Source organism: Aythya ferina, assembly GCF_964211825.1.
Source record: "Aythya ferina genome assembly, chromosome: 1".
Taxonomy (NCBI): Eukaryota; Metazoa; Chordata; class Aves; order Anseriformes; family Anatidae; genus Aythya; species Aythya ferina.
The window spans coordinates 193,849,144-193,875,787 of NC_140296.1; the positions used below are offsets into that span (position 1 = coordinate 193,849,144).

General features: G+C 38.3%; 1 protein-coding gene across 2 annotated transcripts in view; it reads left to right on the forward strand.

Moving 5' to 3' along the window:
- RELN (reelin) overlaps window positions 1-26,644 on the forward strand; it is a 288,077-nt gene that overhangs the window by 126,932 nt on the left and 134,501 nt on the right. For both annotated transcript variants that reach the window (XM_084506953.1, XM_084506952.1), the window contains exons 7-8: window positions 8,620-8,716; window positions 14,106-14,157. In XM_084506953.1, coding sequence (XP_084363079.1) covers window positions 8,620-8,716; window positions 14,106-14,157 — 149 coding nt within the window. The remainder of the gene's footprint in view (window positions 1-8,619; window positions 8,717-14,105; window positions 14,158-26,644) is intronic.

Consider the following 26,644-nt stretch of genomic DNA (forward strand, 5'->3'; position numbering starts at 1 on the left):
AACTTATTAATTCATTGATTAATGATTGAACAAGAAATTCTAAGCCCATTAACATGAGTGGCAAATTCATGTTGACTTCAAATTTTGAATTAATCCAAAAATAGAAAGAAGTAGAGCTGAACTCACTCAATATTTTTGTGTGAAAATATTGATTTCTTCAGATCAAAGCTTTTCATTGAAAAGGTGCTGAATTTCAATATTTAAACTTTGTTTTTCAATTATATTTTCATTTCCTGTTCATGAAGTACATATTTCTGGTGAAGCTAACTATTTTTTCTTTTCTTTTTTTCATGGAAGGCAAGAATTTCCTTATCTTTTGTATTGCATAGGAAGGGAAAGCTCTTGCCTTTCTGGTACTGTACTGTAGTTCCTAATTCCTATTTTTTATCATTTAACAGGATTCCTGAGCAGGGTCATATACATTATCACAATTTATGTTTGAAACAGCAAGGACAGGTTGTTATTATTTCTTAAGCAGTACATGCTCAAGTGCACCATCATAGTGACAGAGTACCATTTTGTATGGTATATGTGTACTTATTAAAGGAAGAAGTTACAAGTCTCTTGTAGTGCAGAACTGATTTTACACTACATAGTTAATATGTCTAATGATCATTTTGTAGCCAGATAAACACATCTATTGGTCTTAACATAAGGTTTTAAAGGTTGGGGTCACTTTTTTAATATGACGTTGTTACTGTTTTTTATTTTATTTTTATTTTTATTTTATTCCCTCCAATCCTAATTCATAAATATAACTAATTGGATTGATTTCATTCATACAACATAGAAATATTTTAATGGGTTAGTTTAGTTTTTTCAGATAAAACAAGCTTTGTAGCAGCTACCATTTGTTAGTTAGGATTACATATATTCTTTGAAATCTAACTTTGCTTTCTTTTTTATTAAGGTCTCACAGTTTTCCATCTTTGCATGTCTTTCATGGTTTCACCAACTTATGTAAAAAGATTACGGTTTGTGGAATGCTACAGATATTTTTCTTTTACACATACTTATTGAATTACTTTTTAGTATATGCCTAGTATTTTTCCTCCTTTTGTTCCTTTTACATTATCTCTTTAAATGATTTTTTTTTTTTTTTCTGGACAGATGCATTAGGGACTTGGAATGCTATAATATTAAAAAAAAAAAAAAAAAGGAAAAAAGAAAAATAGCAACAAAAAAAAAATGTTTCTTTGTGGGAATGAATAGATCAAGGACTTTTAATGGGTTACAGAATAGCTGCCAAGGTAGATAGCTTTAACAGCAGTGTGTTAAATGGACTTGAGTGGAAGGAAATGAGAGGAGGCATTATTTCCCTGCAGATGTCTCATAACTCACAGAGGGCCTGTCTGTTGGGAGCCTCCATAATTTATTTATCCATTGCTCTCTTATCTTTAAATTCACCCTTGCTTTTCAGAAATCTCAGTAGAGAAATTTCAGACTAAAAGAGGCCCCAGTCTCCTGGTCCTTTTGTTCCTGAGATTTGGATGTGCTCCCCATGGAATAACCTTGACCCACCTTGGCTGGTGGGTGAGTGCACAGAGCTGTGTGCTGGGAGAAAGTCCTAAAACTCACTGCAGTCCTGTGACAGATGCCTTGATATCCCTGTAATGACACCAGAAAGCCAACATCTTCAGCAATGCTAAATGGAAGTGGAGCACAAATAAAAGAAAACTATAATGAGGTGTCATGAGCTTTTCTGCATAAAGGATTTCTACAGTAGCTCTCCCTCCAGTGAAGAGCTGCTTAGTGGCAGAAAGCTCATTTTCATTTGACTGTCTGGTGGGAGTTAAATCAGGGATTATTAACAGTTTACGCCATCCATCCTAAAATTGCATTTTTCCCCTGGCAGCTGCTAAAATCCCATCTTTATCACAAACAATTGCAGTAACTGCTGGAGCAGGATTCCCAGCCCTGCTCTGGCCCTGGTCTGCTGTGCTCGGAGTGTGGTAGCAGCTGCCTTGTGCACCAACACTCCAGTGGTGCCTTGTCACCAGGGGCCAGTTAGACTAAGCCCCTCTAATAATTTCTGAAGCCATTATTTGTGTAAAGATGAAAAGAGAGGTGTTAATACTTTCCTATGGCCTTTTCTTCCCAGATACTATGCAGCAGTGGCTTGGGTGTGATTAGCATTTTTCCCCTCCTCCTGATCTACTCTCTGGCATGTGCAACTCTGGACAGAGATGTGCAGTCCAATTGCACAAGCAAAGCCTTTTATAGGTTGTGTGTGTGTCTAATTTTATGAGTCCCAGCAGAGCTGGTGTGCCACTCCATCGCTGGAAGAGGCCCCACATCAAATAACTATTTTGCACAGGGGCACTGTATGATTTTGAGAGTGTCTGCCTGTTTTTTATGGATTTCTGGTCTTTTAAATGAATTAAAAGACACATCCCAGCCAGCAACCATCTGTTTCTTCAGAGACTCAGGAGGAGGGAAGGGGTGGCCACGGGTGTTTCTGGAGCTGTGAGAGGAGGAGAAAGGAAGGGATGGGATGGGGCTCTTTGTAAACACAATAATCAGAGCATCTGGGAATGGGTTCCTGACCAAATCACAGTTTGGTTAGTGAGAGAAGACAGGAAAAGCTGTTGAAGTAGTACAGAAAGAGGAAGGGAGGAGGCAGCAGGAGAGGAGACAACAGGTGAAGCAAGAAGCAGGGAGAACTTCTGTTCTGGGAACGAAGGAACTGTAGCACATCTTATCTCTTCCATTTTCTTGGGACTCAACCACCATGGAGATTTCCTTGTGTAGTGTGTCCAACTAATTTTTATATTGCTGTCTTCCAACAAGCAATAATGTCAGAAAGTGACTATTTTTAAAAGCTGTTAACCCACAGACACACACCTGTTTATTTAAGCAAAGATTTCCTCATTTCTCTCAACTCATTTGCTACATGCTTTACAAAGATCTCCCTTCTGAAATAAATATGACTCATGGATTCGTAAATTAACATCTCTCTTTCCATGCCTAATATGTATTCGGTGTGTAAGTTAAGGTAGTTAAGTGAATCCCACTCTGTGGTCAACATACCACTGACAGCCATGAAGAGTTCACAGCTGACTTGCAGAACTAATTAGACAGTAATGTTTATTGTATTTTTCAATGAAAAGTTTAATAGCACAGGTGTTTTCTGGTCCATAGGACTTGCTGAAAACTGGCAGGAGTGTGTTAGTTCAGAAAGCTCAAAAACCGTGAAAGTAATTGGTTTTCTTTGTAGGGAAAGGAAATCTGCATCATGTAAACATAAACACAGGGAGCCCATGCACGGGGAAGCCTCAGTTTTCAATCCTTTAGGGGAGGAAAGGCTTAATCAGAACCTTTTGAAGGCAGAACTGCATGTTTCCAATTTCTGGAAAGGTTGTTTGCTTTTTGAGGTTCTGGTTGATACTTCTGATGAATACTTTGTTGTAGCAGAAGAGAAGCAAGTTTTTGTGCATCTTGTTCAAACTTTCTGGAACACGTGGTCTGTGTCTTGCAAGAGAAAAGTCCAGGTGGTGGCTGAATGAGTAAAAGCCCAGTATAGGTGGTGTCTGGAAGACTGTCTAGTTCATTGGGCACCTGCTTCTGTGATCATTTTGCCTCCATGTAACCTCATAACCTCCATGTAACTCTTCTCATGGTAGAGTATAAAAATGTTGCTATATAACAACTAAAACAGTCCAACAAGAACAAATCTAGAAAAAAAATAATATATATATATATATATAAAACTATATATATATATGTATATATATCCTAATGGTAAATGACTTAATCTTGGGACAAAAAAGCGGGGGGAAGGCGGAGGGGAGGTGTGAATGAAGCAAATGCATATATTAGTAGAGATGCTGGCATTAATACATATTAATACATGGATAAAACACAGTTTTAACAGTAGGGATGAAGACAACAGGGGATTCCATAAATTTAATAAAGAAAAACACTGTATGGAAGCTGTAGCTGGCTAAACTCTCCTTCCCAACCTGCTCCAATGTTTCATCTCAAAGCCCATTGGCACTTCAAACAGCAATCACTTACAAAAGATAGACTCTTCAAAGATGACATGAAGAAAAGCTGAGCAAGTAAAATCAATCAATAAGAAACAGGCTCCATCACTTATTCATAGTACATGAGAAATGACAGTGATATTTCCAGTGGCAAAGAGGTGGAGGAAAGCTTTGTGACAGGAGAGAGAGGTCCTAAAGTGGTTTTGAAATTGCAGTAAAACTGTGGGATTAAACTTCAGAAAGATTTATGTTTTAAAATCTCTTGGCAGTTTGAGATGTTTATCTTCTTTATAGTCCAGACATCACAAAAGACATCAGTCAATATAATGTCCACAAACTCAGGTATTGTAGAGGGAAACGAGATGACAAATAGCAATGAGGAAACAGCAGATGTTTCCCCTTCAGCAAAGTGAAGAACAATAACTGAGAGAGGTGGGACTCTCTAGGCCGGGGATGAGAGTGATGGCAGGTCTATAGAGAAGGCATCTAGATGAATATGACAAACGCCAACAGTGGCAATGAAAATGAGCAGTGAAGAGAAGACTGAAATGATTTTAATGTGCTAAGATTTTAGACCAGGCAGGTGAGAAAGGTAATGTAAAAAGCTACACCTAGACAGAGCGATTAATATTGTCTCCTGGTTATAAGAATGGTAAAGAAGTTAACCTTACTGTCTGCACCTGGAGAGAAGCAAATTGGATCATTTCTAAGCACTTAATATGATGACAGTGGTCTGAGGAACAGCAGATCAGTTTTCTTACTCTTCATACACTTCTGTCAAGCTACCGAGCAATTTATTGTCAGAAGTGATATATTTCAGAGAGAGCGCAAAGGTTTGAATCAGGATTACCAACAGCCATCCAATTTCTGATGAGAGGAGTCATCCTAGAGAAGATGAGTAATGATGAAAGAGCTGTATTAGAAGGACAGCATTTCTAGACTTCCAAACACTTCTCCATATTTCATAGACCACGTTACAGAAGTAGAACAGATGAACAAACAAATCACTGTATATTTACTGAAATACAACGAGTAAAAACTTAAAGTTATCCCTTGGATTAAGTCTGTCCTTTCATGAGGGCATAAGAGTTCCCTACTTAGTTTTCATAGGCAGTTTTCCTGCTATATATGTCTCTGTCTGCATATATCAAGATTTCAGGCAGTTGCTCCACTATAAACCCCCAAAATGTAGGGGCAGATAATGAAAATAATGCTCAGAAACAGCCAGGATACTTTAGAATTCCAGGTATTTTTCTTGCCTCTGTTCCCATGTTCTTCAGCTACCAGAATTCAGAGATCAAGTGAAACTTAAGCAATGACAACACAAATACTCCATAAACATTGTTTCTGTGTTTTCTCCTAAAGTACACTTTGGTTCACTCACATGTTCTGTCCCGGAGCTATATTGAAAAATAAAATTATGGGCCAACTACAGCTTCTATAAATAAATATTAATTCATTGAAATCAATAGGAACTACATTACTTTATTAGAGGATTTAATTTTGCTACTTAAATCCAAAATACTATATGCTATCAGTGTGATTTGCTGAATTACTTTAATAATATAGTCATGCAAGAAAAAACTTCAAGGATTTTTTAAATATAACTTTGTTTTTGGAACTGGAAATGAAACTAAGCTTAATCAAATCTCAGATTAAGGAAGCAATTTATTAAGTGGAAAAGAGACATTCATCTTTGACTTCTCTAATGGACATAGGCATAGGAAAGCCAGCCCTGCACTAAACTGACCCTGGACAAGCTGAAAAGACCCAAAATAACAAATGCAATCAATTATTCACTACATCTATGTATCTGAAAGTGTAACATCTATTCCTCAGGAAAGCTTAGCACTCAGACAGGGTATTGTGCAGGGCATTGTACTCTGTGCAGAGTTAACCCTTTCTGCATAAAGTTACCCCTCTTTTGCTACTCTGGGAAGGTCCCCCAACAGAGTGTCAATGAACTGCAGTTTGCTGTGAGAACAGACCAGAAAATAGCTTCATTTAGTTAAATGTGTATTTTAAAAAATTAGTCAAATGTTATTTCTAAACACTACCAGGGTTTGCAGCAGCCCATTCTTCTTTCCCCAGATCCCGTGGGGAAATGCTGCTCCAGCTCCATGGGCAATGTTACACTTTGACAATGCTACTGGTCTGTTCGAGCCAGAGATTTCATTTGCCCATCCATGCTCATGATGCGCTGATGGTTTTGGGACACGCAGGAATAGAAATATCCCTTTGCAAGCTGTTTACAGAAAGACTTGCAGAGATTTAGCACAGCACCTATTAACAAAAAGACAAGTAAGCATCATAACCTAGGAAAAGAAGTGAAAAAATCAAGGAAATTTGTATAGGATTCAAGTAAGATTCAGGCTTGAGATGAGTCTGTAAAAAGCTCATGATGTTCAACAAGGCCAAGTGCAAGGTCCTGCAGCTGGGCCAGGGAAATCCCAAATACAAACACAGGCTGGGTGGAGAATAGATTGAGAGCAGCTCTGAGGAGAAGGAATTGTAATAATGGCTTTAAACTTAAAGAAAGTAGAATTATTATATGAGATGTTAGGAAGAAATTATTTACTCAGAGTGGTGAGGCACTGGCACAGGCTGCCCAGAGAAGCTGTGGATGCCCCACCCCTGGAGGTGTTCAAGGCCAGGCTGGATGGGGCTTTGGGCAACCTGGGCTGGTGGGAGATGTCTCTGCCCATGGCAGGGGGTTGGAACTGGGTGATATTTAATGTCCCTTCCAACCCAATCCATTCTGTGATTCTATGATTCTGTGATTCTATGATTCTGTGATTCTATGAGCACATATTTTGACAGCAAGTCCCTGTTTTCTTGGGTTTTCACCCTTTCTATCTGATTTCCATTGAGATTCTGTGAAGATCTTCCATCCAGAAATTAGCTGGAGAATTAAAGAGAAAATAAACGCAAACTTTTTGCAAACTGCTAAACTGTATCTGGACTCTATGTGGGAACATTTATTTTGGTGGCACTCTACATTAGAAAAGGTGGCCAAGCTTGAGGCATTTTGTGTGAGAGAAAGCAAAGAAAAAATGGTCTAAACTACCCTTATATGTCTCATTGCACTTCAGACTCTAAAAATACCAATTATAAAAGTACAGAGAGAAATCAGAAAAAAATAAGAGGGTTCAAGTGAGTTCACCATTGCTTGCAATGTCATTACATCTGATGTTAAAGGTGAGCTTGGGATGTCTGAAGACAGTGTTGGTCAGCCCTATCTGAGGCAGTTTGGTGAGGGCTGTTTGTCGTGGCTCAAGCCAAAAACCAATACTTCAGTCCTTGAGAGAGAGGGCCCTTCCTCTGCTCCTCAGTCAGGCTGCGTGTAAAGTCCTTCATATTAAATTCAGCAACAATTACCAGCCTCTCTGAGATTTTCTGCATACTTATTCCCCTAAAAGGTGAAAAGTCTCACATCCCTCTGTTACTAGGAATAGAGGATATGACAATTATGAATAGAAAGCAGCAGCAAGAAACATGTTAGAGCAACTGGGCTGTAGGAGCTGCTTGGTGCACACTTTCAGGTTTGCAGCCTGCAAGCGAGCAGGGACCATCTCCTCTGTAGGGGCCAGAGTCCTCCAGGAAGATGGGTCTCCTTGCCTGGATGGCAGATGTCAAACTGCCATCAGTCCTGCCTGTCACAGTGTCGCCTCCCCACTCCATTCCAACCCCGTGCCTGAGCTTGGGAATAGACAACCCTGAAGCCAGAGAGGAGCAAGGCTTACAAATTTTCTGCAATGCCTGTTCCTGTTCTTCTCTGGAGGAAGTGTGATGTTCTTGTTTGGAGGAGCTCAATGAGGTGCCCAAAGGCTGAGCTCTGTGCTGGGTCTCGCAGCCCCCATCCATGGTGCATGAGGGCAATAAGGGACTGAAGGCAGACTGACCCTGAGTGATGTGGAGTTTAACAGTTTTCTCTCCAAACCTGAGCTGCTTACTCTGTTCATTTTCATGAATGAGGTTTCTGCCACTGCTGATGGAAAGGTGGTGGATCCAAGGTTATCAAGAAGTGATGCAGGAGAACTGGAGGAGATGACAAAGATGATGTCAGACCCTGACACTAATGGCTCAGGCACACATGCTTCAAGGAGCTTTGTAACATTTCTGTAACACCTGGAACATTTCTGAATTCCTTCCTTCCCCGTGATCTTAGGTGGTGTCATAAAATCACTCATCCCCACTGTTTTGTGCCCCCAGGCTGATCCCACTTTCCTTGAACTGTCCTGTTCAAGACATGGTAATTCTGCAGTAGTAGGCTTGCACCTAGTATAACAAACATGCAGTAAGGATTTTGGAAGAACAGTAATTTTGGGATAAATTATATATGTAAAAGCTCTGCCTGTTGTGTGACATTTTGCAGCCGATAAGAGACGCTCCTTTTGGGGGGGGGGAAGAGGAGGGGGAGTGGGGAGGTAACAGCGTGCAGAGAGCAAATACCTACCCACAAGGTCCTTTCTTGAGAGGCAGCTCTAGCACATTGTACGTGCCAATGCTCAACCTTTACGTTTAGTTTGAGCACCAAACTGTAACACTCTTATTTTACAGTCTTTAAACCTGATGCAGTCTCCAACATGAGGTTTCTAATTTCCATTTCGAACGTGTTCTGTTCTTCCTGCAGGTCTGAATGCAGAAACTGTGAGGTTGGAGAGCAGTGTGGTGTGATTATGCACGGCAGCGCTGTCACTTTCTGTGAGCCATATGGTCCCCGAGAGCTGGTGAGTGCTTTGCAAGTTTGGTGTTCAGTAGACAGGCTCTTAAGCAAAGTGATAATGCCATGGAAGAGCACCCCAGGAACACCCCAATGTTTCAAAAACTAGATAATAACCAACATTTGTTGCAAAGAAAAAACTCTTGATCTGGTGTATACCTAGGTTATTTAAAATATCTGTTAAAGGCAGAAAAGGCAAGAAAATAGAACTATGTTTTCAAACTGGCATAATTGTCTTTATTTCAGACAATGAAATGTCTTTATTTCAGATAATTCAATTTCAAATGTTCATTTTTCTTCTCTTATTTTATTAGCTGTGTCCTTTTTCTTTTTTTTTTCTTGTTGCTGTTGACAATTGTTAATTTGGTTGTAAAACATCACTTGTGAATAATGCATCTTACAGACTTAAATGCAGCCTGGAGCAAGCACCTGCCAGTCTCGGGAAAGTGTATGTAACAAATTGAGTCACGATGAAGGTGACAGAATTAATTTCATTGGGGTGTAGTTTGGTCATAAAATTGCTGTAAGAAACGACATGGTGCAATTTGCATTAACTTGGGATCATCTGGGTGGGGGAAATGAATTGAAAGATATATAACCAATGCCCACATGCTGCAGCTGACACTGGCAGATAGCTACAATGATGTACATAAATGGGAGTTTTGGAAAGAACTGAAAAATTACAAGACCAGCTCAAAGCCTGTGTAATTCAAAATTAATTTTCATGTTTTCAACTGTATTCTGAATGGAGGGAGATGCTGATGAGAGCTATTTGAAGAGGGTACATGGAAGAGGGCCATAAAACAGAAGTGGTTTTGGCCAGTAATCTTCTCATCATTTGAGACACTGACAATTCTTTTAACAGGGTTAATTTTACATCTTTAGCTGAGATCAAAATTGCACAAATGCAATGTAGATATTGCTGGTATGGTTTACTGAAAGTCATAAACAGCTTTAAAAGTAATTCATAGGTTTTATGGATAAAGAAGAATTTCAGTCATTTCCCTCACAGCCAGCTCCAGCAGGGGAATCCTGACAGTGATGCTAAATTGCCTCTCTGTTACTCTGAATGCTATCCGAATGTGCTGTGCTTCATTAACTGCCTTGAGAAGAGATGCATTGTTATATGTCCTGTGCAAAAATGAAGTCACACCACTGGGACACTTTTCCCACATATTTTTAGCTCATTTTTGGTTGTGGTCTTGAGCATAGGTAACACTCCTATTTACCAAGGGTCCCAGGTATGAGGGGTTTAAAATGTTGTTAATTAGTTGTCTTCTTCCTGCTGACATATAATTTAGCCTACCCCTATTAATCACAAATTGGCTTCAAAATCCAGCATTGGACTGTACTTTCATTGCCACATGATAAAATAGCAGTATCGCAGCATCAGGAATTTGGAAAAAATGTATTATGATGCCTAAGCGGCATGATTAAATAATCAGCTGCAAAAATCACCATGCTTATAAACAGCCAGCAGCCTAATAAAGAAAGTGTTTATAAATATTATGGCATTGTTGCAGAAAAAATCAAATTCTTATGAAGGAACGTGTGAGGGGTTTACCATTTTGGGTGAGCACAGGACAGTGTTCTTCCCACAGATTTGACCTAGTTTTATTTTTGGTTATGGACAAAGGTTTTAATTCCAATTTTCTTTGAGCCTACTTGATCCTGATTTGTAGCCATCTTTCATCAATTACACAATGTATCTCTTCCTATCACAACTTTTAAAACCTGTTTCACTTTTCCAACCTTCATGCATTTTTTAGTCCCACTGTTGAGATGACTCTTGAAATCTCTGTTCCTGTTCATGGCTCCTATTACCACATTATTGCTTGAAATACTAAGTGAAGGGGAGTTTGAATTTGTCAAACGTATGATATCAACCACTGTGACAGCTACTGGTTTACTTCCTTGACCTCCCTCTCCTCTTCTGGCTCCCTGTAGCTGTCTGTTTCTGCAGGCAGAGGTTGTTTAATACCAACTGTCCCTGTCTGTTAGTGAGAATTTACCATTGGCAAAACCCTGGAATGATGCATAGCGTCAGAGATGTTGCAGAGGGACATCTGCTAAAGACTCCCTGCTAGCCCAGAACTTTGCAAGAAGTTTTTTATTAAATATGTTTTGTTTCTTTGTTTGTTTGTTTGTTTTAAATCATTACTGGAATGACTGACAACATCATCTCTTTTAATTCCTCCTGAATGTCTCTTCTGTGATAACTGATACATTTAATTTCTTGGTGATATGAGCCACGGAACATTGATAAAGGGTTTCATTTTGAAATTAGAACTTGCACAACATAATTAATTGAATGTAAGCTAATATAATAGGTACTCATAATTCAAGTCAGAAAGCACTTTATTACTTGGCATGATAAATGTGTTACCTAATGTTGAATTGATCCTGACAGAATGGACATAAATAGGGACATGACTACAATTTTAAAGGTGTTAATATAAATGCAACTCTGCAGTTTCTGTTATAAGACTAGAATTACATTTTAGGAATATTACCTTTTAGGATTATTCCCAGGAGAGGAAAAAAAAAAAAAAAAAAGTATTTTCAGTAAACTTTATGTACAGATAATGGGAAATTTTCAGATGTTTTTGAAGGTTGCTGTTTGTAATGCTTGTGATTATTGGGAATCTGTCCCACTGAGTCTGTCTTCATTCACAGATCATTAATAGCTGTGATAAATTTCTTAAATTTCCACGCATCCTCGTAACGCACCTGCAGTCACTTATATCAGCCAATCTTCAGTGCATTTCAGTGAAGATCCCAGTCATTAACATTTATAAGAAGTTTCCCTCTGTATTTAGTATGTATGCAGAAAACAAACAAAACACACCAAAAATTCATGCCAAAGCAAGCAGTTTCCTGGACACCTTTTTTCCCTAGGGTAGAGGGAGGAAAACAGATCAGTCTGATGATCTTTCTGGTTCTGTGGAAAGCTGCTCAGAAAACACAGCTGTGCCCCGCACTCACCCGCACCCACTTGAGCATGTCCAGGACCAGGTCTCCTTCCATTATAATTTAACAAACACTTTGCTTTGGTGCACACCAGCACTGGAAGATGTCCAGTCCCTTTTGTTCTGCACCATTGGCTGGAGGTAGAGATGACACCCATATAAGCACTGGTGGGCTACATGATGAATCATGCCAGAAATGAACATAGGTTAAAACTAACTTGCAAGGGAAAAAAATAAATAAAATAACACGAAAACAAACAAACAAACAAAAAATTAGTTTAACAGAACTCAACTACTCAAGTTGATTTAAGTTGATTTAATGTGCTCCCACCCAAATGCTGATGTTAGCATGTTGAAGGGAATGGCATAAGCTGTCCCATCATCTAGGAATTTGTTGACAATATACACTTGAAGATATATACACATTCTGAATGTATGTTTGCAAAGGCATAGAAATTTTTTCTGAAAGTCTCCAAAGACAGAAAAGCCAAAACAGGTAACCACAAGATAGCATTTGTTCTGTGTCACTGGAGTCCCAAGTAACAGTCAGAAAACATCTGCATTTAGAAATAGCTTTTGTTAAGTGTCATGCAGCAATGCACAGGGTAATAAGAGAGTTCAGACATAAGAGAGATTTCTCTCTCCAGTTTTCATGTTTATTTACATAGTAGATAATTAAAGAGAGCAGGACTACCTGATAATGGGGGAATCTGTGCTTTCACCTTGTGCTTCAGGGAAATTATGCAGAAAATGTATTGTTCGCCATTACAAAAAATTGCCTTTGTAATAGTGCCAGTTAATGGCTAGTTGATTGAATGTAAGGTCTTCCAAGTCCTTGCATCTAATCTTTATGTGGGTGCAGAATTTTATAGAAAATTACATGTTGTTTCCATAAAATCCTTTTTTTTCTCTCTTTGCCACTATTATTGTTGTTCATATCTTCTTATTGGTTTCTTCTCCTTCGCTCGTGCAAGCAAACAAGAAATGCAATCAAGTCTTCCCCTTGGAGATGCTGCCATGCAGATAGACCCCCAGCTGATTTCTGGTGGCTGAAGCCTAGATCCCTGCTATCCACAGACCTTTCTCCTGGGGCTGAATTTGCTCAGAAGCCTGGGCTTCTCTGTAGCCTTATCCATGATATGATATGGTGAATGGGTGTAGATCACAGGGCTTCCTGACAATGAGCACAGTTGATGGAGAGGTCCATCACTGCTCTCATGGGAAATGACATGAAGTCTTATATGGGGTCTGACATAGGTTGACAACTCCGAAGTCCTCAAATCTAGGCTGCAGTCATCACTAGCAACAAATAGTTGAATTTAATTAAGGTGTGTCACTATTCTTCTAATTAGATGACATTTTTAAGATTGTGTAAATTTCCTGTCTGACCAGTTTGAGTCTTTTTTCCTTTTCTTTTTTGGTCTAGTGCTGCCATGGTCTTTTATTTTGTGTGATTTTCCATCTTCAGTCTAGCCTGTAACATCTGCTTATAGCGACAAGCTTTTGCAGAGTCTGTATATCTTTTCAGGGTCCTTTTCTAAAGGGAATGAACCAAACTTTGAGTCTCCTCTTTTTGGGGTGATCCTCTGACTTGCTGTTATGTAACACTGTTGTTAAGTCCAACTTTCAAAATGAATTGAAAATCTTTTTGAAATAATACAGGTGATATTATTTCCTTCACAAAATTCTAGTGCTCTTCATCTTATAACATTTTCAGTTCTAATATGAACTAAAATATGAAGGTATTGAAAGAGAGAAAAAGAAAAGCAACATGGAAGGGCAGTGTGCTGAATACAGAGTGAACTGCTCAGTGTTTTCTGCCTGCCTGTAGGTCTTGGTTGCATATCAGCAGTGTGTGGATGCTACTATAAAATTGCTTTGTATATATTATGCTGTATCATCAAGATTTTGTTTGCTTTACTGCTGAAGACAGATTCTGTTATCCCACTCTTAACATTTCATTTTATTATTTTAGGTTTACTTAATGTTATTTTCATTATTTATTTATGATCATTTTTGGTTCTTGTTCTGTGCTGGGAAAGGCAAGTGAAAACTATTCCGTATACACAGGTTTCTACTCAGCTGATAATAACCCACAAGGTTCATCTTTTAGGTCTCCTAAAAGGCTGGTAAAGTGCCAGCATTCCACATAAATGTGCTCATTTTGTAGACATTAATACAGTGCAATGGAAAAAAGAAAAAAAAAAAAAAAGCCAGTTTTGACATATGATGAGATATCAATAATCAAAATGAAATATCAGCAATGTCCATAATCATTCAACCTGAAAGGGAAGGAAATTAATAGTTTCATGCACTGAAAGTCTAGGTATCCAGAGAGCTTCCATGCTTTCAAAGGAAAACAAGTGATGAATGTATTGTTTTGCTGACCTAACACAATCTCTCTGCTGTTTGCTTTTCTTCCTGTAGACCACCACTGGCCTTAACACAACTACTGCATCCGTTCTTCAGTTTTCCCTTGGTAAGTTTAGCTCACTCTTTCATCTGAGAAAGTGCAAAAAATCATTGCTGCAATGGAAAATGACCCTCAGTTTCATGTTCACCATTCTGGCTAATGTGCCACGTGACATGAGGGATTAAAGATAATAATAATTATTATTATTATAACAATAAACTTTTAAAAACTGAAAAACTGCAGCTCATTTATTCATCTCTTAATAATATATAGAGCTCCCAATATAAACTTTGAAAAGGAGCAATTTCAGTGGATACTCTGATGATGGGACGCATAGTCATGGGGTTATTTTTTTCAAGTCTATTTTATAACCTGATGGCTAACATTATAATGACTTGCTCTTTCTCTAACGTGTGATTCCTGTTTCTAAAAACTGAACTAGCAATAGTGGATTTTTCTTCTTTAACATTTTCAACCCTTGTTGTCTTACAGGTTATGACTGTTATATAGGATAGTGCTGTTTTTAACACATCTGTTAACATAAACATAATAGGCAGTAGGGCAGACCAAAATGAGAGCTATTTAGTTCATATTACCAACGAGGTGGTGGTATGCTGTATTACTTAGAATGCCTGCTGTAAGTTATTGCAGATTTTCAGTGTGTAGTTGTACTTTAATACAGAAGTTGTGTCTTGGGCTGAAGGCAGACTGGGAAAAAAAAAAAGTTAATTCCTCAACTTATATCTCAGTGTTCAAGATATGAAGGAAAAATGTTTTCATGATACAAATAGTTCAATAAAAAAGCATGGAAGAAAGATAGTCAGCTTCCTCTGTGGACCTCTGGATATGTATTTCTAAATTATATACCTATTTTTAAAAAAGTAATTCTCCAGAAGTATCAGCAGAGGTGTGATTAAAGTCTGAAAATATCAGTTGGAAATAAGAGCTATCAGGTACCTTGGCAAGCAAGTTAGTTTTTTTTAATAGATCTGAAATCAAAACCCTGGAAGGCTCAAAAATACATCAGTTACATTTGTTTCTGACTGAAGTTGTTCATTTGACAATTTGTGGGCATCATTACTTTTCACGATGCAGCTGAGTGCAATGTTACTAGTGCTATGGGTCTATGCTTTTATTTCCATCATTTTTATTAATGATAAATTAATTTTAAATTAATTTTAAATTAAAATTTTAAATTAAATTAAATTAAATAATTTAAAATTAATGATAAATTAATTTTAAAAAGTCAGCAAAATATTTTCATTCCTAAACTGAATTAGTGCATAAAGACCCAGCACCTCTAGAAAAACAGCCTGGATTTACCTTGCAGCTTCATGCAGTTAGTGAAAAGGAGTAGCTCACTTGACCTGCTAGGACACGTTGCTTACCAGCAGAAACCCACGCAGCATTTATAAAGCCCCACTTTTCTGTCTCACCCTCCAACCTGTGTCTGTGCCCAAGGATGTGTGACTTTTGCTTTTCAGGAAAATTTGCAAAAAAATTATATTGATTATTTTTGCAGTGATTCCTAATAGTTAACATCAATGCAACTCACAAGTCAGTAAGTGAACATTTACTGCTCCAGTGCCCACTGGAGATGACATGTGGAAGGGTGCAGCTCCCCAAAGTGTAAAATTAAACTTTAAATTTCACTAGTAGCCTTTGGTCCTATCGCCTGGGGAAGGTCAAAAATAAATAAATAAATAAATAAATAAATAAAAGAACCATCTGAGCAAGAAACACCCTATATGACAGGACTATGTGGTAACAATACTCTAACCTGTACCAGTAGGAACAAGTAAAATCCCCCACATAGTAAAGTAGGAGAGCAGTGTATGCATATCTGAGTAAATCAGTTTTCAGCCTGAAGTTCAAAATGTATCACATTTCCCTGTGTGTCTACGTTAGGCTTGAAATATAGCACAGATTTGCCAGGGGACTGCTGCTGTGCTCAGCAGTACTTGGCTTTACAATCATAAATCTGAACAAGGTATTTGACAGTTTCCAGCTTATTCCCAAATGTCCAGTTTAATCATAACCCCATTTAGAGATTCATCCAGGAGAATTACCTTTTTTTTAAAGAATGCTCCACACTTTCTGTCTACCACTGAATAGCTTAAGCTGCAATCTTTTGGGGTCACCTTTATATTAAATTTCTCACCTAGCTTTGGTCACATTAAAGTGCATATCCTTTGATTTCTCTCATCACTAATTATCAGATGGAATTTTGTATTTGCAGCTATATAAGCAGGTGAAGACTTGGAAATGAAGCAATAAAATTGGCCCTGATTTCATCATGAATCCCAGATCGTTTTAAACAGTATAGTTAGAAAGGATAAGACCCTAGTGAATTTTTCATTAGTTGATATTCTGTGTAGTTTTCTTAATGTGCCATGTATTTGGTAGTCTTGACCTTTGAAGGGCAACAGGGGTCAAAAGGAGCACAGAGCATGAAGGCTTAATTAGGATTAAAATGTAATTAGTAAGACTTATTCAGCACACAGGACAACATTAAAGTGCAGTAGCCTTTCCAAGTGAGAGTAACTTGTCTGCCATGCAGCATTCATTCTGAGCCTGTTTGCATCAGTGGCATTGCCTGCTGGTCCAGGGCTGGGGTGATGCTTACATTCATGCACTGTCTGCCCAATTGTTCAGAAGTTTTCAATTGTTTCATATATCTTAAATCATCCATGACTACATTTCTGCAGGACCAATCACTCATGTGAAAGACAAAGTCTAACCATTTCCTTAGCACTCAATGAAATTGTTAAATGAGTGAAATTGTTAAATGAATTTAAAGCATGGACTTTGGACTCTCTCAGGCCAGAACCACTGGTTCAACAGTTTGGGATTGCAGGATATTGCACAGAAGCCTCTGGTCTCAGCTGCCACACGTTAGCCTGATTCATTAGCTGAAATATTCTCTATTTCTCACTGTAAAACTCAGACTTTTCCCTTTAGCCACATAGAATTGTGGAATATCCTGAGTTGGAAGGGACCCACAAGGATCATCGAGTCCAACTCCTGGCTCCACACAGAAACACCCAAAAATCAGACCCCGTGACTGAGAGCGCTGTCCAAATGCTCCTTGAACTCCAGCAGCTCGGTGCTGTGCCCACTGCCCTGGGCAGCCTGTCCCAGTGCCTGACCACCCTCTGGGTGCAGACCCTTTCCCTAACCCCCAGCCTGACCCTCCCCTGTCCCAGCTCCATGCCGTTCCCTCGGGTCCTGTCGCTGTCCCCAGAGAGCAGAGCTCAGCGCCTGCCCCTCCACTCCCCTCGTGAGGGAGCTGCAGGCCACCATGAGGCCTCCTCTCAGCCTGCTCTGCTCTGGGCTGAGCAAACCAAGGGACCTCAGCCACTCCTCTTATATCTTCCCCTCTAGACCCTCCATCATCGTTGTAGCCCTCCTTTGGACACTCTCTGATAGTTCTATGTACTCTTTATACTGTGGTGCCTAGAACTGCACACAGTACTCAAGGTAAGGCCATGCCAGCACAGAGTAAAGCAGGATAATCTCTTCCCTTGACTGACTAGTAATGCTGTGCTTGATGCACCCCAGGGTACAGTTGGCCCTTTTGGCTGCCAGGGCACACTGCTGGCTCATATTCAACTTGCCATTGACCAAAGCCCCCAGATCTCTTTTCCAGTCAGAGACTGGAGAACGGGGCTGTTCTCCAGTCTCTCATCCCTCAGTCTGTACAAACATCCAGGGCTCCCCCCTCCCAGGTGCACAATCTGGCACTTGCTCCTGTTAAACTTCATACTGTTGGTCATTGCCCAGCTCTCTAATTTGTCAAGATCTCTCTGCAAGACCTCTCTACCCCCAACAGTCAACAGCTCCTCCCAATTTAGTATCATCTGTAGACTTAGTGCAACTCTAGTCCTACATCCAAGTCATTTATGAAAACAACAAAGAGAACTGGCCCTAAAATGGTGCCGTGGAGAACCCAAATAATGACTGGCTGCCAGTCTGGTGTAACCCTATTTACTATAACACATTGAGCAAGACCCATTAGCCAATTGTTCATGCATCATACTATGTATTTATCTATCTGTATGCTTGACATTTTGTCCAGAAGGATACTGTGAGTAACCATACCGAAAGCTTCTCCAGGGATGTTATCAACTCTTCGTGGGATGAATATGCATTGTCATTTGCATAGGGCAGTATGATGGAAGGTGACTGTCAGTGATGAGAGATTAATGAGTGAGATAAACATGGGAACAAAGGGAACCATGGAGTCCCATAAAAAGAGAAAAGGCTTTAGGGGATCAATGCCAAGGTGTGAGGTGTGCAAGTGGAACTGCTCATGCGTTGTTCCTTGAATGTCCTCTTCAAACATAAACTTCCATGGCTGTGGGGTACATAGGCTGTCTGTGTGGGTGTTCAGCACTTGCAGGCTATTTCCAGTCCTTCTTCCTCCACAGCACATCTGAGTCTAACACAAAGCTGAAGCCAAAGGTGCTGTGGTGAGCACCAACACACAGACTGTCCTTCTGGGCAGGCTCTCCTCGGAGCTATGTGTATGTGAAAACTGTTAATGCAAAATGTTAAATTACCTTGAAAAACTTTGTTTCGTGGCACTTTCTTTATGCTTTAGTATCAATAGGTTATTTTTGGCTATTGAACAATTTTGGAAAATGGGAATAACTTGATAGGGAAAGCTCCTATTCTTCAGCTTTGTTCAGGAAAACTCTTGAACACTCCTCTGCAAGCAGGGTGAATTTGACACTGTCATGTACTGGATAAATACAGTGTGTTTGTAAGGAGGGATGCTATTGTAAAATTCTTTTTTCTTCAACTTTTATGATATATCACAGAGATCCTCTGTCATTACTAGAGCACATTAATAAGTGTTCCCCCATTTAATAAATAAATAAATAAATAAATAAATCTAAAACCCCTATTATTTTATATCGATAAAAAAGTGATTGGGTTTTCTTTTGGTTAAAAAATACCTTATGGGATCAGATACATCTTCATATTTCAAACATTTGTCATTTCAGCTCAATTTTTTAAAGAACAAGCTAACAGTTGTGCAAACAAAGAGCTAGCCAAAGGTCAAAATTTTTTTTTGCTTTCTCTGGAGAAAAAGCTTGGGCTTGGAATCCCTCTTCCACAAAAGCACCTCTACCATCATGATAAAGAACTTTTAGGAAGGTTTGGTTCCCAAATCTAACAGATTCTATGTTGGGTCAATCATTAATCTTTACCTTTAGTCACCCTTAATACTGCCTTACTAGGCAAATATGTGACTTGCATTATTTTCCTTTGATCCCATCATAAAACACCTTTCCCTAGCTGATTTTAGTTGAGTTATGGTCTTTTCATATGTGCACTTTGGTTTAAAACAAAAGAGAATTTTAAATGAAATGCAAAATGTGCCAAGCAATATGGTACTAAATCAAAAAATAATCTGCATGAACCCCTAAGAATGAAACCTCTCATCACCTCACTGTTATCATTTCTGTGCACTATTTTCTGACACAGAGAACAAAATAATTTTTTGACAAAAATTATTTTTATTCTTATTCATTGGGATCTTGTGATGGAATTACTATTTTTATATAAGCATCATTTATTTTTCCTACAATGGATTGCAGTGAAATTAAGAGACAGCTAATGTAAAACAGTATGTAAAATCTAGCTTAGAAATCATGTAATGCAAAGTAAAGTTATTAATGCAGTCTTCTGAAATGTCTTTCTGTTAGTTTAGTGGTGGCCATGCCAGAATTCCTGGCATGGAGAAAAGGATGTAGAGAAAGCCTGGGACAACTACATGTTTGCTAGGACTTGCTGCTCTTTTTATGCCTCAGGTTTAAAATGGCGAGACCAGAGCACACTTGAAAAAGTTGCAACCTGTATTCAATGTGACAAATGAAACATAGAACTATAGAATCATTCAGGTTGGATCTTACAAGAAACTCAGGAAAATCCTTCATCCAGGAAAATTCTGCCTGCAATCAATAAAATAATAAAAGCCTTTCTCTGAAGTTATGTCAGGCACTGAGTACTACTGAGCTGGCAGAGAAGGCACTGTTTTCTGAGTATTATTTGCTGATAACATGAAATACTTGAAGATGAAGACTGGATGAGCAAAGGTGGTCTTCGGAGACAGGACGACAAACAGTCCTGACACTAGAATTTCTGTAGGTGTTTTTTCTGGATGAATCATGTGCTTAGTCCCCGCTATAGCCAGAAAAAAAAAAAAAAAAATAATAATAATAATAATAATAATAAATCTTGAACATGAAGCAAAATACGCATCTTACTCATAGAGTAAGAAGATGGGACCTTACTCAAACAGTAAGAATGACCCCTTTCTCCTGCTGCTCCTGGGGTAGCTTCTTTCACATTATTCAGTCACTTCTCTGGCATTTGTTGCTATTGCTCCTTCCATTGTTCCAGCTTATTTTGTCTAAACATCCATCAGATGACCATGTTTATTGATGATTTACCTTACAATAGTTAATAGGAATAAAACCTACAGTGTTTAGTAGGGATAAAACAGACTTCTTATAATCACTACAATAACTGTAGCTTATCAATCTCTCTTTATATTTTTCTGATGGAACCCTAGTGCAAAGATATGCCTACCTATTGTTTTCCATATGCTTAAAATATTGTAGAAGAAAGGTTGTTATTTGTATTCGGGACTTTTTGGTGAGGATGGAACCCCAACAATTCAGAGTGCAGATTTTTCAGTGGTATCCTTGTTCTCCCTGTTTTCTGTTTATTTATTTATTTCCCCAAAGGAAATAAAGTGTTAAGCTTTCTGCAGTCACATGCATAAATATTTCATTGACAACCTCATCATTTAATCACTGAAATAAGCAACAAAGCTAATAATTTCTTCAGTCTTGCTCAACATACTTTTCACTCTTGCAACTTGATTTTCTGGTTGAGCGGTCGCCACTGTCTTCACTTCAAAACTCTTGAGCTTTATATATCTATCAGATCATCAGCAGCACTTAAATGAAGACAAATTGTCTAGCCTGTGTTGACCTTTATGTTTGTAGTATATTTTTGTTAAGAGGAAAGGTGCATGTGTAATGCACATATCAAGAACTATGTGGCACAGTGTATTTACAGCTTATTTTTATTGCTTGCTGATTTCACAGTCCTTTGCAAGTGTGATGGAGAAAACAATTTAAAATATGCTTTTGATTAGCATATGAGTAAGGGTCATTGATTTGGATGCAGATCTTTGACATAAAAAAAAGGTTTTCGTGTTAGGTTCCAAAGGTTCCAAAAGGTTTTTCGTGTTATGCCCTGCCTCACCTCAGGCAGCAGGTTAGTGAGTCATTAACCCAGCAGCCCCTATTACTCTTTCTGAACCTCTGAGGTCACTAGGGTCAACACCAGAGCTGTTTTACTCTGTGAATCCAAGTGCTAAGGATGTCAGTGGTGTGTGTTGAAGAGAAAGCGCAGAGAGCATTTTAACAATTTTAGTAAAAAAAATACAACTTTTTCAGGTTTAAATTTCTTCCTTCATTTTTGTATTTGGCAGTTTGACTTTGTTATCAGTGTGAGTCCTAGGGAATTGAATTATAAAATGTAATTGATTTTGTACGTAAAAGAAATACTCCTTTTCTCTTTTTTTTTTTTTTTTCTCTGATACATATTCAAACTACACAAATTTTATAATTACTATTATTATTTTTAAACAGAATCACTGAATGTGCCCTTTGGATTAGTCCTTACTGCCAAGCTTTATGCTTCATAAAACGCATTTGCTACCCTATTAACCTTAGCAAACAGAAGACCACAGAGGACAAAAATTACCTTACCTCTTTTATAGATATAAATACAGCAGCTGGTTCAGTTGACCCCCAAGTATGTCTGTGGAGGAAATAGGAGCCTCTCCAGGTGTTCACCTGGAGTAGCATCTGGAGGGCTCTGCAGGGCATCTGCAAGGCAAGGTGATTCCTTCTCCTCCTCTCTAGAAACACCTCTACGCTGCTTGGCTCAGCAGTACGAACAACAATGAATGCACTTGGCCCCATGTTACAGTCTAAAGGCAATTGTAATTTATATTGTTATCATGTTTTAATTAATTTCTGATGGCAGCTGTTATATTGACAGTACTGCTGTTACATTGTCTTTATCTCCTGCTTGGATTCAGACCACTCAATAGGAATGTGCCTTAGCTTTGGCTGGGAGGAACCACTGCTGACCATTTTCTCTTAATTTCTCTCTCTTTCTCTTTTTTTTTTTTTTTTTTTTTTTTTTTTTTTAGTTAGTTTTATAATTAGCAAAGGCTATCCAATGAGTAATAAATGCTGTGATAGCCCTCAGCTGAGCTGGACAGAGATGAGCAAGTCCCTTCAGAATTGCTATGAAAATTCACTCATGTGTCTCTAGAGAAATACAAAAGTGAAAAATAAGTTTCTTCTGAGGATAGGAAGGAAGAGTATTTGATCTTTTAAATCTCTCACTGTCTTGTAGCTGAACACAAAAATAGTCATGGCAGAAACTGTGGAGCTAAATGTTTTGGGCATGCTGAGCCACCTCCTTCATTTTAATCACTTGCATGGATGATTTCCTTCAGCACCCAGATTTATTCTGCTCTGATGCCTTCCAGAAAGCACCAGATTTGTGTGTTTGGTACATTCATAAGGTCATGTTAACTGTGGTATGAACAGGTGAGGAGAATTCCCAAAGCACAGAGTGGCTGGAGGGAGGTAGCTGCTACTGTCTGCAGGACAGATAGATTATCTTGTGTTAAGAAAATGTGGGGCACTCCTGGGCTAGTTTGTAGTTTTAAAAGGATTCCATTGCTGGGAAGCTGGATAATAAGATAAATAAATAAATAAATAGATAGATAGATAAATAAATAAATAAATGTTAGGACTGCATAAGCTGAGTTTAAATAGTGCATAAAACAGCTTTTAAGCTAGGTAAATTAAAACACTAAGGCCTGTAAGAAATCAAGATTGTGAAATGAAGCTTGATTGTTGCTACGTTTGGATCCAGTCCCCTCTAAGCAGCAAGAACACAGAGTGCACCCAGGTTGTTTTGTCCTGATTCGTTTCCTATGCATTGGGGAAGAGCTGGAGAATTTGATATAATTAAATGCAAAAATTGCTGTAATTTGACATATTGAATTTCTTCTGCTTGCTTCATTTCTCATCTTCCACCTGATAAAACAATATTAAGATTTTTTATTTACCTCACAGATTGTCATTTTCTATTGCCTGGCATGAAACCCACTAGTTTTCACTTTCCTGGCAGAGAAGCCCTTTGTGTAGATATATAGGTTATAAATTGCACCTAATGTGCAAGAGTAAGACAGGTAAGTAACATCATCCAGCACATTTCACATAGCATGAGTGGAGATGTTAGGTGGTGGTTATTGATTTTGCTGAGTTATACAAGAGGGGCTGCCTAGGTCAAAACCAGGGCTTAAAGTTAATGCGGTATTTGAAAGACATTTTAATAGCCTTTTGGTGAAATGATTTGTGCTGTTTTGACCAGTCCAAGGTTGCAATGAAATACTGTTTTTATTACTTCAGTACCAGGGTTTCTCTTCCACTGTTATGAATTAAACTGTGAGCGCTACAGATTTACTGTACAGAGAAAAACAGCAAAGATAAAGTGAGCCGAGTCCCTGGGTTCTGATCCAGGGCAGGGGGCAGAGACACCTCCGTGTGGTCGAATGCAAGCCATTACCGAATTGGTTGCTGAAAATAATAAATACCGGATTACAGACTGACTTTCATCTTAATCCGGCTCATATCTTTGTATTAGGATAACACTGTTGTATGATTAAAATTGTCCATTTCTGAATTAACTCAAACAACAAAGCATCTGTAGTTCCTGGGGGAGGGATGGGGGAATATAAGGCCCCAGCTCAGCAAAATGCTCCTGTATTTTTTTCTCCAGGGGGGAAGGGAGGGGGTTTTCCATGACAGCAAAAGCAGATAAAAATAGAGAAAACCCATCAGGCACTGAAAAAAATAATAAAAAGCCTTTCACCCAACCAATTATTACCTACCTACATATAAAGTTAATGACAGGCAATCTGTTTTATAGGGTTTCAGAAAAGAGAGACACCTTAATTCAGGACCAGGCTTGAAAAAGAAATATTTTCCAGATTTTCTTGGTGATGGGGAAATTCATTAAAGCAGGCAAGGAAACTACTTTCAAGTCTTTATATTTGAGCAACCATCTTTTTACACAGCAGTTCTGGGACCGATGTGTTCTTTCTGTATGCCTCCCTGGTACATGCTAGCTGTTGGGATCTGAATAAAACACCATATACCTTCCAGCTGTGCTTTCATACCCTTATGGTGTTAAAGGTCTTGATTACTGACCTTTACAGCTGACCCAGCCTGCTAATCAGAGCTAAGCAATAGGTCTCTGTCTACTTATTGATACAAGTTAGTGTACCAATTAATAACTACTTTAAGTTTAAAGTGCTATAATTTAAATTTTACCCAGCTTCATTGAAAGGTCATCCTCTCAGAGGACCTCTGCCTGATCTGACATTAAGCATTTAATGGCAGTAACATTGAAGCATAACATACGGGCGTACAAGTAGAAAATGCTTACTTAGCATAGGGCTTACTACTTACTCAGACATTCAAGAACTACTGAAAGAGTCTTTCTGGGGAGTTAATGATATTATTATTTCTGTAGCTGTAATTAATGTCTATTACATCCAATCGTTAACAAGTTTACTCACTTTGCCTTCAGCAAGGTACTCTATACACTATTGGTGCACTTATGAATGTGGTTAAATTTAGAAGCATCAGTTAATTATTTATTTGGCAACAGACACATTATCCAAGAACATACCTGCTGGCTGTATCTCAGAAAGATATACATGTACTATAAATAGCTGAGCATCTTTACATCTGAATCAACTAAAAACTGGCATAAGGGAAAAACAGCTTTCTGCCTGGCTTATTTTTCTCTCCTTAATGTTCTCAGTGCAAAAAGAAATATGATCTCTGATCTGTCCTGTTCATTAGAAGAGAACAAGATTTGTGTGAGCACAGGAAGCACATCATATCACTGAATATAAATAGACTGAAAGGAAGTTGGGCCGGATAAGTGGTTTTCTCAGACTTTTCTTACTTAGTAGCTGGATTACTTCTTAGAAAGTAAGTTTGCTGTTATTGAGAACCTTTGCAGGACATGGGTGAGAAGAAAAGATGGGAGGTCTGCTACACCAACCGGGGATATCATCTGGGTGGGGTCCACTTGCTCAGGGCCCCATCCAATGGGGCTTTGACCTCTGATTACTTTTAGGACTTCTGAAGTCCATTTGAGTAATTTTTATCACATGTATTTACTAACTTTTCTACTCTTACATAGTTTTATGATGGAGGTTTCTATTGCGTTTGTCAACCTTTAATTTGGATGTAACTACCAGCAGTTCCAAAGTAGAACAGCCTAAAGCTGTCAGTGGAACAAAAGTTAGCTGTTCTCCAGAAACTGCTGGAAATGAATAGTTAAGACTTTGCATCTCAAAATTCATAATTCACACTAAAGTTAGAGTTGCTCTGGTTTTCACCAAAGGCAAATACCATTAACGTTGTTTCCTAGTGTCAGGTATTTATTCCAAGTTGTTTGTCAGAACACGTACAGGGGCACGGACAGTCAAAATCTTCTTGTAAGGGAGAAACAAATAGTCAGCAATAAAGTATTTAATTATTTCCATGAAAAAGTACTATAAAATTACAACATAGAACACAATTCTTGCAGTTTTTAATTTTAAGATTTTTTTACACTTTAAAGATTTATTTGTATTCCAACTTTGATATATAAACAAAGACACTTTAAAAAATGGCTAAAGATCTAAAATTTGACAGAATAAAAAATCACACTTGAAATCAAGTTCAAAATTGTGGCTTCAAGGAAAAATAAAAATATTCCTGTGTCCTCTTGATGAAATTTTCAGAGGGAGTATTACATGAATAGTGAGTTGCATGTTTTCATATCAGAGCTTCTAGTATTCCCAGCCCAAAATATTTCATCTTTTAACATGGTTAAAATCATTTGGCTCTTTACTAGAAGGCAACATAAACATATACTTTTTTTTTTTTTTTAAGTAGCATCCATGGAGCATTCATTATACCAGACTGTATGGTTCATTAATTTGGAAAAAAAATATTAGCATGGCAGCCAAATTTGACCACTAGTAATTTATACTATTCTGTCTGGCTTAATTCAAGTGATATCAGCAAATCATAATCCTTAGCAAACACTAATCATTATTCATCACATTAACAAAATGAACAAAAGTAATCTTCCAGTATTAGATAAACAGGATTCTTCTGAGCTCCCTTTCAGGCCAATGTTAGGACACAATCAAACCCTTCTACAAATTTTCATGTGAGCTTTTCTTGCACAGTTACACATTAGGCTTATTCTCCTTAGAGCCAGCATTAGATATCTCATCTGCTTATCCACTGAAGCACTTGCAGGAGCTATCAGGAGGTTGTCAAGAGGCGGAGGGCGTCACAGTCTATAAGGAGAAAAATATTGCTTCCCTTGCAGATGGCACCCAGTTTTATCTCAGCAAAACACCAGCTTCTAATCA